This window comes from Neoarius graeffei, chromosome 22 (genome assembly GCF_027579695.1).
Source record: "Neoarius graeffei isolate fNeoGra1 chromosome 22, fNeoGra1.pri, whole genome shotgun sequence".
NCBI classification, from domain to species: Eukaryota; Metazoa; Chordata; class Actinopteri; order Siluriformes; family Ariidae; genus Neoarius; species Neoarius graeffei.
The window spans coordinates 23,320,072-23,337,885 of NC_083590.1; the positions used below are offsets into that span (position 1 = coordinate 23,320,072).

At 40.9% G+C, this 17,814-nt stretch overlaps 1 protein-coding gene across 1 annotated transcript; it reads right to left on the reverse strand.

Moving 5' to 3' along the window:
- Positions 1–7,269: 7,269 nt before the first annotated feature.
- Positions 7,270–16,931, reverse strand: LOC132870784 (sialidase-1-like). Its single transcript, XM_060904646.1, has 7 exons — positions 16,850–16,931; positions 16,687–16,754; positions 10,766–10,955; positions 10,424–10,686; positions 10,135–10,317; positions 9,014–9,233; positions 7,270–8,224 (listed from the first exon to the last, which is right to left on the reverse strand). The coding sequence occupies exons 2-7, from the start codon at positions 16,750–16,752 to the stop codon at positions 8,016–8,018; spliced, it is 1,131 nt and encodes a 376-aa protein (XP_060760629.1). The 5' UTR covers positions 16,753–16,754; positions 16,850–16,931; the 3' UTR covers positions 7,270–8,015.
- Positions 16,932–17,814: the final 883 nt, after the last annotated feature.

Here is a 17,814-nt window from a genome sequence, read left to right on the forward strand (position 1 = left end):
TTTATATGAATTAATTCAATACTGTGCATCTTTCTGTTATACATCAGTTTAATTCAAGTAATGTCCATTCATGTTTAGTGCTTTATTATTGTCTTTTCCTTGATTCATTATTACTCTGTTTATATAATTTTATATTATATATTTATATATAGGGTGGCACGGTGGTGTAGTGGTTAGCACTGGCACATTACAGCAAGAAGGTTCTGGGTTCGAGTCCAGTGGCTGACGAAGGCCTTTCTGTGTGGAGTTTGCATGTTCTCCCCGTGTCCGCGTGGGTTTCCTCCGGGTGCTCCGGTTTCCCCTACAGTCCAAAGACATGAAGGTTAGGTTAATTGGTGGCTCTAAATTGACCGTAGGTGTGAATGTGAGTGTGAATGGTTGTCTATGTGTCAGCCCTGTGATGACCTGGCGACTTGTCCAGGGTGTACCCCGCCTTTCGCTTGTAGTCAGCTGGGATATCCTCTGACTTGCCCACAACCCTGCACAGGATAAGTGGTTACGGTTAATGGATGGATGGATATTTATATATTTGCTTTGCCAAAATTGTTAAAATATTCATGCCAATAAAGCACACTTTGAATTTGAACTTGATGGCTCAACCCGACCCCATCTTTCCTAATGCTGAGCAGGATACATACCGTATGTCCTTATAACAAGAGAATTGGATTGATAGTGCTCTATAAATGATAAACCACTCTTTTAATTCCATCACTTACATCTCAATAGCATGATCATGCCACAAGATGGCTACATTGTGTAGCTTCTAGGTCTAAACTCACGGAATGCAGACATGTTCTGCTGCGCTCAACTAACTCGCAATAGTTTACCTCAGACTCAGAAAAAGCAAAGAAAAAAAAGCCCCCGCTCCCTCACTTACACACACTCAACTCGGAAAGTCAAGAAGGACTCATCAACCCTGAGTTCAGCATGTGATGCCAAATCACCATGGCTAAGTATCACGCCTGGAATTTCGTCATTTTAGGGGCAAGGCCACTTGGCCTTTTGTGCTGTAAATTTTTTGAGGGCATGAAGGCCAAAAGCCAGGGCACCAAGGCCATAAAATAAAACAATGATTTTAAGTTCATGTCTATAATGAATTTAAGGACTAATGACTCTTCTGAGGAAGATTGGAGTCTTAGTCGAAACTATCAAGCAGGTAAAGAAACATCTCATCTCATCTCATTATCTGTAGCCGCTTTATCCTTCTACAGGGTCGCAGGCAAGCTGGAGCCTATCCCAGCTGACTACGGGCGAAAGGCGGGGTACACCCTGGACAAGTCGCCAGGTCATCACAGGGCTGACACATAGACACAGACAACCATTCACACTCACACCTACAGTCAATTTAGAGTCACCGGTTAACCTAACCTGCATGTCTTTGGACTGTGGGGGAAACCGGAGCACCCGGAGGAAACCCACGCGGACAACATGCAAACTCCACACAGAAGGGCCCTCGCCGGCCCCGGGGCTCGAACCCAGGACCTTCTTGCTGTGAGGCGACAGCGCTAACCACTACACCACCGTGCCGCCCCGGTAAAGAAACATCTCCTACACTATTATGTCTGAAGATAAGAAAATATTGAACACATCTAAACATATCAATCCATCACTCTTGAGTGCTGTACTTAAGTACACTTTTTAAGTATCTGTACTTTACTTGAGTATTATTTATTTTGGAAACTTATGACTTTAACTTCATTACATTTGAAAGACAAATATGGTACTTTTCACTCCATTACATTTCTATCAAGCTCCTCGTTACTCATTACTATGAAGCAGCTTTGAAAGTGGATGTTTTTTCTTTTCTTTTCTAAAACGTGATGTTTTTTTCTCAGGTGACACTGAGACAGCCGGTCAGTAATCACTAGGGTCACGTCACGTCCATAGACTGGATAAAATCAAGATCAATTATTTCTCAGCAGTGTTATTTAACACGATCAGTTGATGGCAGAATGGAAGGAGGCGGTTCTTCTGGGGAATGCATGCACCCATGGCCATACCTAGAACCCATGTTTCAGTTTTCTGAAAGGATTAAAGATTCATTTCATTTTAAATGTTTGCTTTGTTTGTCGAAACCAAACCACATCACAGCCTTCAAAAACTCGCCGTCCAACCTGCGGAAGCATATTGAGGTATATAAACATTTTATTCCAAGAGAAAGCTTGCAACGAAGGTGTCTGTGCTTTTAGAGCTAGCGATAACGTTGCAACAGCTATGCAGTCTGGTTAGTCAAATGACTTTCTATGGATTTGCCCACCAAGTTGTCATAGCCTTGACTATGGCTAATGTTAACACATAGCTAGTTAACTTGGACACTGTTAGTTAGCATGTAAAAATGGAGTTACGCTAACATGAATAACGTTAATTTATCTGAATACCTTTCAGAAATATGTTTTAGCATAATCTTGCCAGGGCGGCACGGTGGTGTAGTGGCTAGTGCTGTCGCCTCACAGTAAGAAGGTCCGGGTTCAAGTCCCGTGGCCGGCGAGGGCCTTTCTGTGCGGAGTTTGCATGTCCTCCCCGTGTCCGCGTGGTTTTCCTCCGGGTGCTCCGGTTTCCCCCACAGTCCAAAGACATGCAGGTTAGGTTAACTGGTGACTCTAAATTGACCGTAGGTGTGAATGTGAGTGCGAATGGTTGTCGGTGTCTATGTGTCAGCCCTGTGATGACCTGGCGACTTGTCCAGGGTGTACCTTGCCTTTCGCCCGTAGTCAGCTGGGATAGGCTCCAGCTTGCCTGCGACCCTGTAGAACAGGATAAAGCGGCTAGAGATAATGAGATGAGATGAGATAATCTTGCCAAATAAACAGAATGTAGAAATCTTTCTTTTCTAGTAACGTTAGCTACCCAATATGATTTTGAGTTTGAAAAGAGTTTGCTAGCATGTCAGGTGGAGCTTCACTGACTAGCTAGCTTAATGTTAAACCACCATGATGGCACAGCACGCATTCATTTTGTGAATTCACATTTCTGTCTTTGGTAACGGCATTAGGTTTTATAAGCGTTGTGTCAATAATACAACAATCTGTTGATAGAAAATGTACTTTTAATACTTAAGTATTTTTAAAAGCAAGTACTTCAGTACTTTGACTTAAGTAAAAATTTGACTGGAGAACTTTCACTTGTATCTGAGTAGCATTTGACCAGTGGGATCTGTACTTTGACTTAAGTAATGAAGTTGGGTACTTTGTCCACCTCTGTGAACAGTCATATGCATTAAGCTTTAAACAATAATATACAGTTGAAACCGTATATTTACATACACTTTAGGAAAACGTATATTTACATACACTTTAGGAAAAGACACAATCTTTTTTTTTCTCATAGTCAGACATGAAATCAGACATTCACTTTAACTTTTTCATGTCTGTCTGAATATTTAAAATTATTTCAATGTACTTAATGCCAAATTAATCAGAGAAGGAGTTTTTTATTCAATATTTTAATTGCTTTTATCAAATCAGAAGTTTACATACACTGCAGTTTGTGTGCCTTTAAACAATGTAGGAACGCCCAGATGATGATGTCATGTCTTTGGAAGCTTCTGATAGGTTAATTGGCAACATTTGAATTAATTGGAAACACACCTGAGACACACACCTGTGATTGTATTTTAAGGAACACCTCAAACACAGTGCTTCCTTGTACACAACATGGGTAAATCTAAAGAAATTGATCAAGATCTCAGACTAAGAATGGTTAACTTGCACAAGTCTGGCTCATCTTTGGGGGAAATTTCAAGAAGCCTGAAGGTGCCACAGTCTTCAGTTCAAACCATTATACGAAAGTATAAACAATGTGGGAATGTTGAGCCATCATACCGCACAGGAAGGAGACGGATTCTGAGTCCCAGAGATGAGCGGGTTCTGGTCAGTGCTGTGCATAAGAACCCAAGAATGAATGCAAAGGACCTCGTGAAGATGATGGCTGAAGCTGGTAAGAGTGTGTCACTGTCCACGGTGAAACGAGTTCTGCACCAACATGGGCTGAAAGGCCACTCTGCCAGGAGAAAGCCATTACTCCAACACAAACATAAACAGGCCAGATTACAGTTTGCAAATGAACACAGGGGAAAGGATCTCAATTTTTGGAGACATGTCTTGTGGTCGGATGAAACTAAAATTGAGCTGTTTGGCCATAATCAACAACAATATGTTTGGAGAAAAAAAGGAGACGCTTACAATCCTAACAACACCATACCAACAGTGAAACATGGCGGAGGCAGCATCATGTTGTGGGGTTGTTTTGCTGCAGGAGGTACTGGTGCACTTCACAAAATCAATGGAGTAATGAAGAAGGAACAGTATGTGGAGATACTGAACCAACACCTGAAAGCATCTGCCAGGAAGTTAAAGCTTGGCCACAAATGGGTCTTCCAAATGGACAATGACCCGAAGCACACCGCCAAACTGGTCAAAAAATGGCTTGATGACAACAAAGTCAATGTTTTAGAGTGGCCATCACAAAGCCCCGACCTCAACCCTATTGAGCATTTGTGGGCAGAGCTGAAACGACATGTGCATGCAAAGCAGCCAAAAAATATGGCCCAGTTATACCAGTTCTGTCAAGAGGAATGGGCCAAAATTCCTGTCAAGTATTGTGCAAAGCTTGTTGAAGGTTATCCAAAACGTTTGACCCAAGTCAGACAGTTTAAGGGCAATTGTACCAAGTACTGATGAAGTGTATGTAAACTTCTGATTTGATAAAAGCAATTAAAATATTGAATAAAAAACTCCTTCTCTGATTAATTTGGCATTAAGTACATTGAAATAATTTTAAATATTCAGACAGACATGAAAAAGTTAAAGTGAATGTCTGATTTCATGTCTGACTATGAGAAAAAAAAAGATTGTGTCTTTTCCTAAAGTGTATGTAAATATACGGTTTCAACTGTATGTGCAAAGTATTCGTAGATGGGCTATTGTGGCTGCGAAGGTGTGGTCGAGCGTCGGCTGTGAATGGCAAGGAGTCAGGTTGAACCAGCAGATTCATGAGTTACACCTGTGTAATTACTGGCTGTCTATTAATGTGTGTCTTTCAGATAGCCAGTAACGAGAGAGAGAGAGAGAGAGAGAGAGAGAGAGAGAGAGAGAGATAGCTGTGTTCCCCTAACGTATGTGGTGTCTGTGTGTTTCTGTCTTAGTAATCACACTGAAACGTGAAAGTGCAAAAATAAAGTGCACCTTGAACTGTTACACCTGTGTCTGTGTTCCTCATTGCCCCAATCCAAGAGAACCATTACAGCTACGAGACAAAAATATATGCACAACAGAGCAAAGAGGTGCACCAGAGTCTGGGCTTGCAGCAGCATCAACCACAAAGTCATTCAAGAGACAGACTGCAAGACAAAAGCACCCTTTATACGCCTAATCAACTTAAATAATCATATTCTTGTCTGCATGCATGGTGCATTAACGTAGAGTCTTAAAGATATGTGAATATTGAGATGTATTTTTGGTGTTTCAGCAGGACTGAACAGAATAGCTGAACTGTGCTTTGTGGAAGAAGTAGTAGTGGTTGTTTCTGTGGGAAGCATGAGAGAACGTGACAGGAAACCGATGTTGAACCAACAAGTCACTTTACCATCAAATGTTTTAAGTAGACAGAGAGTTAGACACTAGAACAGAGGTATGTTGTAAATGTAAAATGGGTCTGTAGACGAAAATTAATCTGAAAACATGATGCTCATATTTTCCCTTCACCGAAACACTTTAGATATCCTGTGATGTCTATAGAGCCTTTTAATCATCTCCCGACTGTATATTTTATTTAAGCAGTTTATTGTTGATCATTGTGTAGTACACTGATTGGGGGTAATCAGGTCAAGGTCACTGTTCAGGTCAAAATCTTTTTTTTTTTGCGATAACTTTTTCTTCAGATTCATCATTTTGACTTCAAACCAAAACCAAAATGTGCATCTTTCAATTCTGCTTCCAACCTTATGCTGCATGATGGGGTTGCTTGGACAGTCTCTGTAACGGTTGGGGGTTAAATGTCAGGGGGGTCAAGGTCATCAGTCAAAATAACATTTTCCATTATAATTCAAAAACGGTTGGCGATAGACAGACGTTTACTGTTATGAGCATATAGGAACTCCCATATGGCCTTTAATTTGGCACCATGATCTTTGACCTTGAGTGAGCCTGAAAGGTCAAACTCAAGGTCACGGATTTTCAGAGGGCTATAACTTGAAAACGGTTGATAGTTATAGGAAGTCCCATATGGGCTTTCAGTTGCCACCATGACCTTTGACCTTGAATGACTCTGAAATGTCAAACTCAAGGTCATGGATTTTCATAGGACTATAACCTGACAGCTGATGATTGAGAAATATTACCATTATCAACATATAGGTATAAAATAAGTGCTGCCAGGCAAGGTTTGTTTTGCCTGGCAACACTTGTTCAATTTGAATCCTCTTCAAGTACACATTAAATGCATTTTCAAGGCTATATTTTTAAAATATTGATCACTGTAAGTGTTATGTAAGGAATAAAAACAAGACATGCTGTGATACAAAAATAATGGCTACCATGGGGGGTGTGATGTGGCACAACATGCAAATGGAGTGCTGCTACTGTAACTCCTCAAAATGCATTATATTCATATAAAAGCATGGTCTGGAGTGGGTTATTCCACGTACACCACAGCAATTTGCCAGCAATTACAACTGTTAGATTCGATTAATGTCAGCAGTAGCACTGAAGATCTGAGTTCGGAGCAGCCTCCAAACATGGCCGCTCCAGACTACACTTCCCAAGCACCACAGCGCCCCTCATCTCCGGAATTCTAGGAAGTACACCTGTTTCCCATTTCCCCGTAATTACTTCCCTATATAAGCCCAGCATTCACAAACACTTACCGTGAAGTATCGTTCTGTGTCCCCGTGCCTGATCATACTGAACCGTCTTACTTTCTGCCTGACTTCTAGTGTTTTTGACTTTGTTTATTTCCAGCTACGATTACTTGCCTGGCCTTTGACATTCTGTTTGTGAATCAACCGACCCTTGCCCGTCCCTGACTATGTCTTCAGGTTGCTGTTTTGGATTTGATTATAAGTTTGCAATGTAACCATTCTCCCCTGCATTTGCATGCGTAAGTGCCTGCACCCTGATAATTAGTAGTTAGGTTTAATGTTGTGAAACGTCTGAGAAACAAGTTAGTTCCTGTCATTCCCTCACCGCTGATTTGTCACGTTTCATGCCTCAGTTTCAGATGATTTTTGGGGTGGGATCTATATTTGTCAGGTATGCAGTGTTGAGACAGGCGTTAGTACAGGGAAGATGTTTATTAACAGGTGTGTGATTTACAAATGTGAGGCAAGGTCAAAGTAACGAAACTTAGACAAATGAAACTGAAACGGAGTCATAAACAGAACATAAACCAGACTCATAAAACAGAGTACTTAAACATGGCTAGGAACAAAGCCGAACATAGAAAACAGATGCAATACTTTGGGCTGTGTGTGCAAACAGCTTCCTATTAAGAGTGCGCTGATTGTGCTCCAAACCAGCGACAGGGGTGAGCAATGATGAATGGGTCCCAAGCACGCACAATGTGCTCCGTGTGTGAGGACACACGTGGTTGCTCAGCAGCGCCAGGCTCGAGCGTGTGCGAAGGCTTGACAATATTGAAATAGTATGACAATAAAATTGACACTGAATTTCAGAAGGTGATGACAAAATACTAAAAATAATAGAATACAACATGTCAAATCTTGTCTATCATCGATAACCAAAGCAATTGAGTTGTCAAGGACTTTTGGGTGATTGGAAGGAGTTTGCAGAGAAGTACCAAAGCAGTAATGAAGCACATGTAGTCCGTCACTCTGTGGGACTCTTATAGATGAGAAATCTTATGACAGTGACAAATTAGAAGTGTGATCTGCATCATTAGTAAATTAACCCCTAAGCCAGTTCAAGGCCTGAATTATTTCAGAAATGCTTCATGAGCAATTCACTACATTCACATGCTTGTTTTGTTGGGTTCTATAGCTGTGCAGAAAGTTATTTCTTCTACAGGCCACCATATAGACTGATTTTTGCTAAAGAAATGGTCTCGTAATAGTCTTTATGGCCTTTTTCATAGATGACAAAGATGTGTTCCTTGTCATCTTTGAGAGATGTTAAACAGGAATAACCACTTGGCCCTTCCCAGATCTGAAGAGTCTTCTTTTCCCATGAGTTACCATCAGTCAGAGACCAGCGCAGAGTCAGATTCACCCCTGATGGAAAGAAGCAACAGAAGAGCATAAGACAATGTTTTTCTCTGAAAAGGTGTCCATCCTCTCATATACATTACATTACAGTACATTACAGGCATTTAGCAGATGCTCTTATCCAGAGCGATGTACAACATACCATGACATACCGACAGCAGTGGGCAGCCTGGGGAGCAGTTGGGGGTTAGGTGCCTTGCTCAAGGGCACTTCAGCCATTCCTACTGGTCCAGGGAATCAAACCAGCGACCTTTTGGTCCCAAAGCCGCTTCTCTAACCTTTAGGCAATGGCTTCCCTTATACCACGTTATTCAGAAGTATTTGGACTATGATGTCACAAGGTTTGATACACAACTTCCTTTTTTGACCTTTTCATCATATATTGATCTGAAATGGTTAATGTTACACCTGCATGAATTCGTAACTGTTTAAATAAGTATCAATTTGGAAATATCATGTTGGAAAATCATCCAGGACATTCTACACTTTTGATTTTTTTAATGGACACTCATTTTACCAGGCCAATACCCATCTTGATGTATGTAACTGATTGTATGTTGCGCTATACTTTTAAATCTTTAATCAATCTCGCTCAATGATACAGAAAAGATTGCAATTTTTACTTAATTTCCCAATTTCCTAATCGCAGTTGTGTACAACGACAGGTTTTCCTTGCACACCTCATTATTACACTCTAATACAGCTTGACCTTGAACAGGTGTATCAAAGAAGCAACATCAAGTGGACCCTTTGCCATATAACTGTCCAATAACATTCCAAACCCTCCTCACTCACTCTTCTGGGTGCTGGCTGGGTTGCTGAAGAACAACAGTCCTTCCTTCTGCAGAGCTCCAGCTGCCACCACAGGATCCACCAGCGTGTGGTCAAATGTCAGCTCCTCCACAGGCAGAGTCTCTCCTCCATCCAGGCTCCGCACCACTATCCTGCAGAGGCAGTGGTAGCGGTTCTGGTTTCGCACGTTAATTGCAATGCTGCCGTCCTGGAGCTCCACCGGCTGTGGGTAAAATCAACGACAGAGTGATAGAAAAGAAGACATACAATAACTAACAACCAGGGTGGCAAAGGCTATCATGTGCTTTGTCCAAAGTATGTGAAGCCAGCCAAACACTTTTTTCTTTAAACTGTTTCAAAGGGCAACAAAACACGCTCAGATGGAGGTGCTATTTACCCTCTTCCACATACATGAGCTCACAAATGCCCACGATTGGTGAGTGTGTCTCGGTCATTGACAGGAGAAAGAGATACTGACCCTCCCACCCAGAGAACATAGCAAATTTTACTCCTGGCCATGGATAGCTCATTGGGGACAGGGCGAATGCTTTTTGTTCGTGCTACCAATCAGAACTTAATTTTAGAGAAATCAGAATGTAGTTTCTTGACATGTAAGAATAAGTCAGAGTGGCACAAAACAGCTCCAGAAGAAAATAAAGAAGAAGGCTCAAGTGGAAGCAAGACTGAAGAATAGGGAACCTATCATCCTCTGGTCAACAGTGCATAGAGGAAATAGGTTAAGAAACAGTGAGATTATTAGAGGAACTTGGGTCAAAAATCCTTTTTCTGGGAGCACCAGACAAAAAAACAAACTAAAATTTAATTCAGGAACTGGCAGTCAAGTCAGTGTATAGCAACTCACAAATCATAACATAACCAGAGTTTGAATAAATAGCTTGAAGTCTTTCGAATATGAATATAATTCTGTTGTTCACTTCCACAAGGAAGCAAGGACATTTCAGCTGAACAAAGAATCAGTTTACGGATAGCGTTCTCTGAGTAACACAATGGCCATATAACAAAGGTGCTTTTTTCCTGTTGAATCCATTCTACTAGGGATGTCATGATTGCTGTAAGTCTTTGGGTATATCGAGATCACAAGTTACAAATTCTTTGTTGATTACCTGACACTCATTAGGGTGAAAGTCCTGGCTCTGTTTGGGCTGGTTATAAGGGATGCTCTTCAGCGATCCTCCGTTCCTCCATGTGCACCCGTGATCATCGCTCAGGATACAGAAAGCCCCGTCGCCCTTGGTGGCGCCGTGACCACATACCACCAAACGCCCCTTCGCAGGTGGATGCTGCTTCTGTTGGTGTTCATTCAAAAAACAGAGGCTTTTCATTCATACACGTTTTTGTCTGTAAAGAATATAAAGAGATAAACACTGACATGAAACCATCCAAAAAATAGACCTGAATGCCAAATCCTGGCCCTGGGATGAAGCTCTTGACCCCGAGTTGGTCAGAGAGATTGCGAGGAGCGCTCCAGGTCAGACCATCATCCAGACTCTCCACTAACATGGTGCTAGAAGGGCTGCACTGATAGTGGTAAAAGCACAGAGAGTAGATCAGCATCAGGGATCCTGTTTCTTCATCCACAACGACAGAGCCTAAGTTTGTGCCATCAGTGTGAATCCCATCATCCACTATGAAGGTAGTCGGAGACCATGTAGCTCCTAGAGTAAAAGAGGTGATTAATGCAGGACAGTCGCTCTGTATATGCAACAGAAGCCGTACTGAGTAAATCTAACACACCTTTGTCTGTTGAGCGTCGCATGGCTATAAATTTGGCCTCCATGTCTTTTGAGGATGTCTTTCGAGCCTCTGCAAACGCCACCAAATATCCACGAGGGGTGAAGCTTAACAGGGGAATACGGTATGTGTGCACCTCCCCAGCCTCTCCGCCCACCCACAGCAACTGCTCCTCAGTAATAATAGGATTGATCTGATAGAGATGAGAAGGCAAGGTCAGGGAAAAAATATATATCTTTTGAGTTACACACGGGGCGGCACGGTGGTGTAGTGGTTAGCACTGTCGCCTCACAGCAAGAAGGTCCGGGTTTGAGCCCCGTGGCCGGCGAGGGCCTTTCTGTGCGGAGTTTGCATGTTCTCCCTGTGTCTGCATGGGTTTCCTCCGGGTCCTCCGGTTTCCCCCACAGTCCAAAGACATGCAGGTTAGGTTAACTGGTGACTCTAAATTGACCGTAGGTGTGAATGTGAGTGTGAAGGGTTGTCTGTGTCTATGTGTCGGCCCTGTGATGACCTGGCGACTTGTCCAGGGTGTACCCCGCCTTTCGCCCGTAGTCAGCTGGGATAGGCTCCAGCTTGCCTGCGATCCTGTAGAACAGGATAAAGCAGCTAGAGATAATGAGATGAGATGAGATGAGATGAGTTACACACACCTGTTTCAACAACAAAGTCTATTTTTGGTCAATGAACTTGATTGTACCTAAAACGTAATGTGAAACAGAAATCATAACATACTGTATTTTTTTAGTGTGACATTTTCAGGTCTGAAATGATGTCTGGCTGGACTTGGGATTAACCTTCTCAATCTGACTTTTTGTAACATAATATGTGGCATTGTACTACAGTGCTGATTTTGAGAGATTATTTCTTATAACAGTTGCTCTGACAGTAGCTACAGCTGTGAGGGAAATTACAGATATATATTAATGTTTTAATACATTATTGTTTCTATGGTAACAGCTGATGCAGGGTTTTGTATGTTCAGAAGCTCCATATAATCAATAGCTAATAAAAATCTGATTAAAAACGGACTATTTCACATAGATAACCACATAATTGCTCATATGATTAAATTTTCGATAAGGAGACATTGATTTAAAATTTATCTTAGAAGCCTCCAGTGTCAGTGCTTTGTAAGAGTCAGTACGTTTTCCACCCGGTTAAAGTTTTCCCCATGGCAAAATAGTGAGCTATATATGGACATACCTTCTGGCTGGGAAACCAATATAGCTTGTGCCAATTACAGTGGCCCCATTGTACCTAATCTGCATGTTTTTGAACTGTGGGGGAAACCGGAGCACACCCACGCAACCACAGGGAGAACATGCAAACTCTACACAGAATGGCCCCTGTCTGCCATGGGGTTCAAATCCGGAACCTTCTTGCTGTGAGGCGACAGTGCTAAGCATTGCACCACTGTGCCACCCCAGTTATTATAAATGTATAATAACTTCAATGAGGTAACAGTCACCCTGCTTTGTGTCAGCCAGCATCAAACAACCTCACTGTTGATTATTTTTCTCCAACAGCACACCCTTAAGTTTTTAATTCCTTACTTGCACTCATTTTCTTTTCTGCATGTGCATGGTGACATAGTATTTTAAAAAAAAAGTTAACAAAAGCCATTGTTACCCCTTTTTCCATCAAAAGGGAATGGGTTCTGTTCTTGTTCATGCACCAAATTTTGAACCGTTCAGAGCATTCTGACCAAAAATAAATTGGTTCAGAACCTGGAAAGTTGGTTCCCAGCAGGAACCAATATATAGCTGGTTTCTCCAGTGTGAACCGTGATGACATCAGTGGGTGTGTCATGAGTTTGGAGAAGAAGTGCCGTGCAGCAATGGAGAATGCAGTGGACAAGGATACATCTTCAGAAGAAAAAATGGACTGAAAACAAATATCTGCAATAACTGAACAAAAGCTCGCAGGTAATCATTGTGCTCTGCCATCTTGCTACTATTGTTTACTTCCATTGTGAATTGTGCAACACTCTCTGTTCATGATGCTTCCCTGATTACAAAAATTCCATTCAAAACTGTTGAAAATGTGGGCTGGGTCACTAGCTGGCACCAAGGTTCAAAGAAACCTTAATGGAACTGGTTCACGAGCCCATTCCCTGTTGGTTGAAAAGAAGTAGATGTCAAATAAAGAATTCTACGGAGGCCCTAAGGTCCTGAAAGATATTTTTATATCCTAACAAGTTATAATGTAATACTGTAAAAGATAATCACAAGTTATTATCTTTAATAACTTGTGAGTCGTCATCGTAAAGTGCCATGTCAGCATCTGACGTTGGCGACCACTAATCTGAAAGCACTACGATCAGCAGCCAAGTGCAGCAGGTCAATGATCTTCTTTCCTGCCGCCAACGTCAGGTCGTCTGTGAAGGCTTTCCTAGGTCTGCCTCTCTTTCTTTTACCTTCTATACGTCCTTCGATACACAGTCGTTCCAGTTGGTGACAATATGGCCCATAAATCTAAGTTGTCTCTGAAGGATAGTTCTCAACAGGCACTTTTTCTTCTGGACCATTTGCAAAATCTCTTCGTTGGTTTTCTGATCTATCCATGATATTTTCATCATGCACCTATAAAACCACATTTCTGCAGCTTCTAACTGGTTCTTTACTGCCGCGCTCATAGTCCAGGATTTGCATCCATATAACAATACAGACCAGACATAACACTTTAAGAACCGTTTCTTTGATTTGGTTGGGAGGGTTTTATTTGTAAAGATATTCCTTTTTTCCATGAATGCTTGCTTTGCCATGGCGATACGTCTTCTAATTTCCACTGTGCTTCTACCATCATGGGTAAGCATGCATCCCAGGTATTCAAAGGACTCCGTCTGTTGTGGTTTTTGTCCATCTAGAATGATTTCACACTTTGGGTTTTCAGTATTTGAAGAGAATACCATAGTTTTGGTCTTCTTTTTATTTATAAACAGTCCTCTTTTTTCACTTTCAGATGATTTAACATTCTTTCAAGACTGTCCTTGTCTTCAGTTAAAAGTACTGTATCATCTGCATATCTGACATTCTTTACCGGAACACCATTTATCTTGATTGCACCCTCTTCTGTTCTTTTCCTCATAATGATCTCAGAGTACAATGAGAAAAGATCAGATGACATGACACATCCTTGTCTGACACCTCTTTTGATAGGAGCCCAGTCACTTAATTGACATGACAGCAGTCTGGTGCCAGTATAAGTTTTTCAATATTCTTCTGTCTTTGTAGTCAATATGTAGTGCTTTCAAATCTTCCATGATAAATTCATGTTTTACTTTATCAAATGCCTTCTCGTGGTCTATAAATGCGCAGTAGATATCTTTTTGCATTTCAGTGGCTCTTTCTGTTAACATGTGCATGACAAAGATGGCGTTCCGAGTTCCTTTGTTCTTACGAAATCCAAATTGTTCCCATGCTATTTCTGGTTGGAGCGTGTTTCTTACTCGATTCATTATTATTCTAAGCATAATTTTTGTGATATGACTCATTAGGCTAATTAATCTGTAATTAGCACAGTTGAGTGGGTCTCCTTTTTGGGGGATTGCTATAAAAACTGATTCTCTCATTTGATTGGGAATATGTCCATTATCGTAAATCTTGTTTAGGAGAGCACAGATTTTCTTGATGCCAAAGTCTTCACAAGCAGTGATCATTTCTTTCAGAACTTTGTCATTACCTGGTGCTTTGCCATTTTTCATTTTCCGTAAGGCCTCTTCAACTTCTGATTCTAATATTTTCCCTGATTCGTTAGCATCATCATCTTCTTGTACCATATCAACATTCTCAGGTCTGTGGTCATCAAAAAAGCTCTTTGATGTATTCTACCCATCGTTTCTCGATGTCTGATTGTTCAAAGATCACATTCCCATTTTTTTCTTTCAAGGCTGTATTTGCGGGAACTTGGCGTTTGTTGGACATTGTTTTGATAACTGTGTACATCATTTGTATGTTCTTTTTCTCAAGGTCTTCTAGCTCTTTGCACTGATCATCAATCAATTTCTCTTTTGCTTTTCTGCATTCTCGGCAAATTTTATTTAATTCTTTGTATTCTGCCGAGTTTTTGTTTTTATATTTCCTCCGTTGCTCTATCATTGCAAGTATGTGTTCGTTCATCCATTTTTGTTTTCGATTACTTTCTTGTTTTGGTAAAACTTTTGCTGCACTTTCAGTGAGAATAGTTTGTAGGTCATTCCATTCGTTTTCGTTTGATGTTTCATTCTCAACAGTCAAAAGAGCAAAACGGTTTTTCACTTCTATATGCTGCAGTTATTGTTGGTTGTTTTGTAAGTAATTGGAAGTCTAGTTTTGGTTCCTTTTTTGATGTGTGCAGCTTTTTGAGCCGACACTTCATAGTAGCTGTTATGAGGTTATGATCACTGTTGCAGTCGGCCCCAGGTTTTGATTTGCACTGAGTGATATTGTTTCTGTACCACTTGTTAATACAAATATAGTCAATTTGATTTCTTACCGACTGGTCTGGGCTCACCCAGGTGTACAAGTGGCGTTTGTGATGTTGAAACATAGTGTTCATGATTGAGAGTGAATTTGCTTTGCAGAATTGAATTAGGTCTTCTCCTCTTTCATTTCTTTCTCCAAGGCCAAACATCCCAGTGACATCATCTTCTTTACCATTACCAACTTTTGCATTAAAGTCACCCATTACTAATTGTACATCCTGAGAATTGCAAGTCTTTGTTGCCATTTGAACTTGTTCATAGAATGTTTCCATCTGAGTTTCTGATGCGTCAATGGTTGGAGCATAAACTTGTATGATGTTGACATCAACACCCTTGCCATTCAGTTTTACCATCATTACCCGGTCTGAGATGGTCCAGCATCCAGTAAGTGATTTAGCCAGTTCATTTGTCATCATGATGCCAACACCTCCGTTATGAGAGTCACCTCCAGAGTAAAGAAAAGTAACATTGTCAGATGAAATTTTTCCATTTCCTGTCCATCTTGTTTCACATATTCCTAAAAGATCAAGCTTTTGTCTACTGAATTCTTGCTTCACATTCTCCAGTTGTCCTGCTTTGTATAAAGTACGTATATTCCACGAGCCTATTTTCAGAGTTTTGGTATGAGCAGTGGCTGGATGACGGTCGGACGTTACCTACATCACATAACATTTCCTACCAGACGAGACACTAGCAACTGTGTTACTAGTCTCCTTTACATCATTTGGCTGTTTTCTCTTTTGTGCTTTCATTTCATGATTATACTAGGGTAAGTAGCTGGTATAACCCAGCTGCGAGGTGAGGGCCCCAGTTCTCTTCCTCAGGCAAACTAAAGAAATTGCCATTTCTCTTCCCAGAAAGTACATCTGCCTCAAAAGAACCGTTGACATCTGAGGTCGTAGCTGATCTGCCTTCACCAACAGTGATTCCTTTATTGGATCTGCCATTCGCCTTCGCTCATACCCTGAGCAGGGGCCCTTGCAGGTACTACTACTCTGGGCCGGAGTAGACCTGGGAGCAGATAACGACTAAGGGGTGACTCCAGACTCCCCAGAGCTACAAAGGTCCCCTTTCATAGCCTTGTTACCGGATGCCTTTTAACGTCATACCCAGGACGCAACTTGTGAGTACAAGATTTAAAAAAAAAAAAAAAAATCACCTTTCGGAGCGCCATAGAAATTTTACTTGAGTAACTCCTAATGATAAACAGGAACAGGAACTTACACTTGATTTTCCCACAATCTGGCAACCCTGTAGCTCAAATTATCCCAGTCAAATATTGATATGTTTTCATCAGCAATTGTCAATTCTTAAATAAATAACAACATGGAAATGTGGTCCATTTACTGCCACAAGAAGTGAATAATACTCTCTCTAACTGCCTGAAACAAACAGATGTAGTTTTGGGAAAGTTCAATCAAAATGACAAGAAAGAAGAGTTGAAAATGTATTTATTTTGTACCTTGTCATCGTCGGCAACAGCAAACCAGCCCCAAAAAATCAACCAGCACCACACAGAGAGCTTCATATCTGAAAACACATGACTGAAATGTCGAGCAAAGACACTTCACTGCTTTATGACACCTTGAAACAACAACCTGCAAGAATGCGGACAAACAACACACCTGAAAAAGGGAGAACCTATTTCACATTCAGCCATCAACACACACCAGCACAATGAGAGCTCAGTGCTGCTGGGGGTGCTGTAACACACATCCACACAGTCAAGCTCTTGCACTTCACCTTTTCATAATTAACTGGAAGGGAACTCAGTAGAGTGCCTACTTTTACCAAGCTACATGTTATCAACATCAAAATCAAATCACTTGAACCTTAAATAATACTAAAGCTGTACACCAAATTTCATCCAAATTTGTTAACTACTTTTTGAGCTACGTTGGGAACAGACAAAAAAAAAAAAAATCCTGGATCCACATACATATCTGAATATTTTGATAATATATTTATTTAGGATATGCACAGTTCACAATCTCATAAATTGCCACCATGAACATCTTTTCAATGGGGTCCTCATACGGTCATACACACACTAACCTATATGTGTACCATGTCATCAGTAGTGATTAACCAATCGCACGTGAGACACAGCAACAAACATGATCAAGGTGGATTATTCACTATATCATCATTTTTCTCCAAAATACCTTTAAAGCAGAAAGTAACTGTAGATAAACTAATCACACATTGTCCAATCAAAGTATAAATTATACAGAATAATCAATGGTAACCACAATTTTAGTGTGTTTTTGTTTGTTTGTTTATTGAGCACAATGGTTCACCTTTTGTGGAGGAAAAATGACATAAAGCCAGTCGAGCACTGCAGACTAGATAAACCAGAAAATCACAGCTGAACAGTAAGTACAGGTACGTGTGTGTGTATTTAAGCAAATGTAATATTTTGCACCGCATTCTTATTACATAATTGATGAGAAGGTTGTGTTTCTCAACCTTAATAGTTTCTGTGTCAGATGGTCCTGAACTAAAGAAAATTTTAGGTTAATATCAGTGTCGTGATTTTTGAGGAACGCTCTGCTTGTTATAAGCACTGCAGGACAGTGTCTCATCTCAT

What these genes read in the sequence shown, in the direction of transcription:
- LOC132870784 (XM_060904646.1), bottom strand. Translation starts at nt 16,752, where the DNA reads ATGAAGCTCTCTGTGTGGTGCTGGTTGATTTTTTGGGGCTGGTTTGCT. An exon ending in GGCCAGGATTTGGCATTCAG is followed by an intron (nt 10,318 to 10,423) that starts GTCTATTTTTTG and finishes GAACACCAACAG; the next exon opens with AAGCAGCATCCACCTGCGAA. An exon ending in CCCAGCCAGCACCCAGAAGA is followed by an intron (nt 8,225 to 9,013) that starts GTGAGTGAGGAG and finishes TCTTTCCATCAG; the next exon opens with GGGTGAATCTGACTCTGCGC.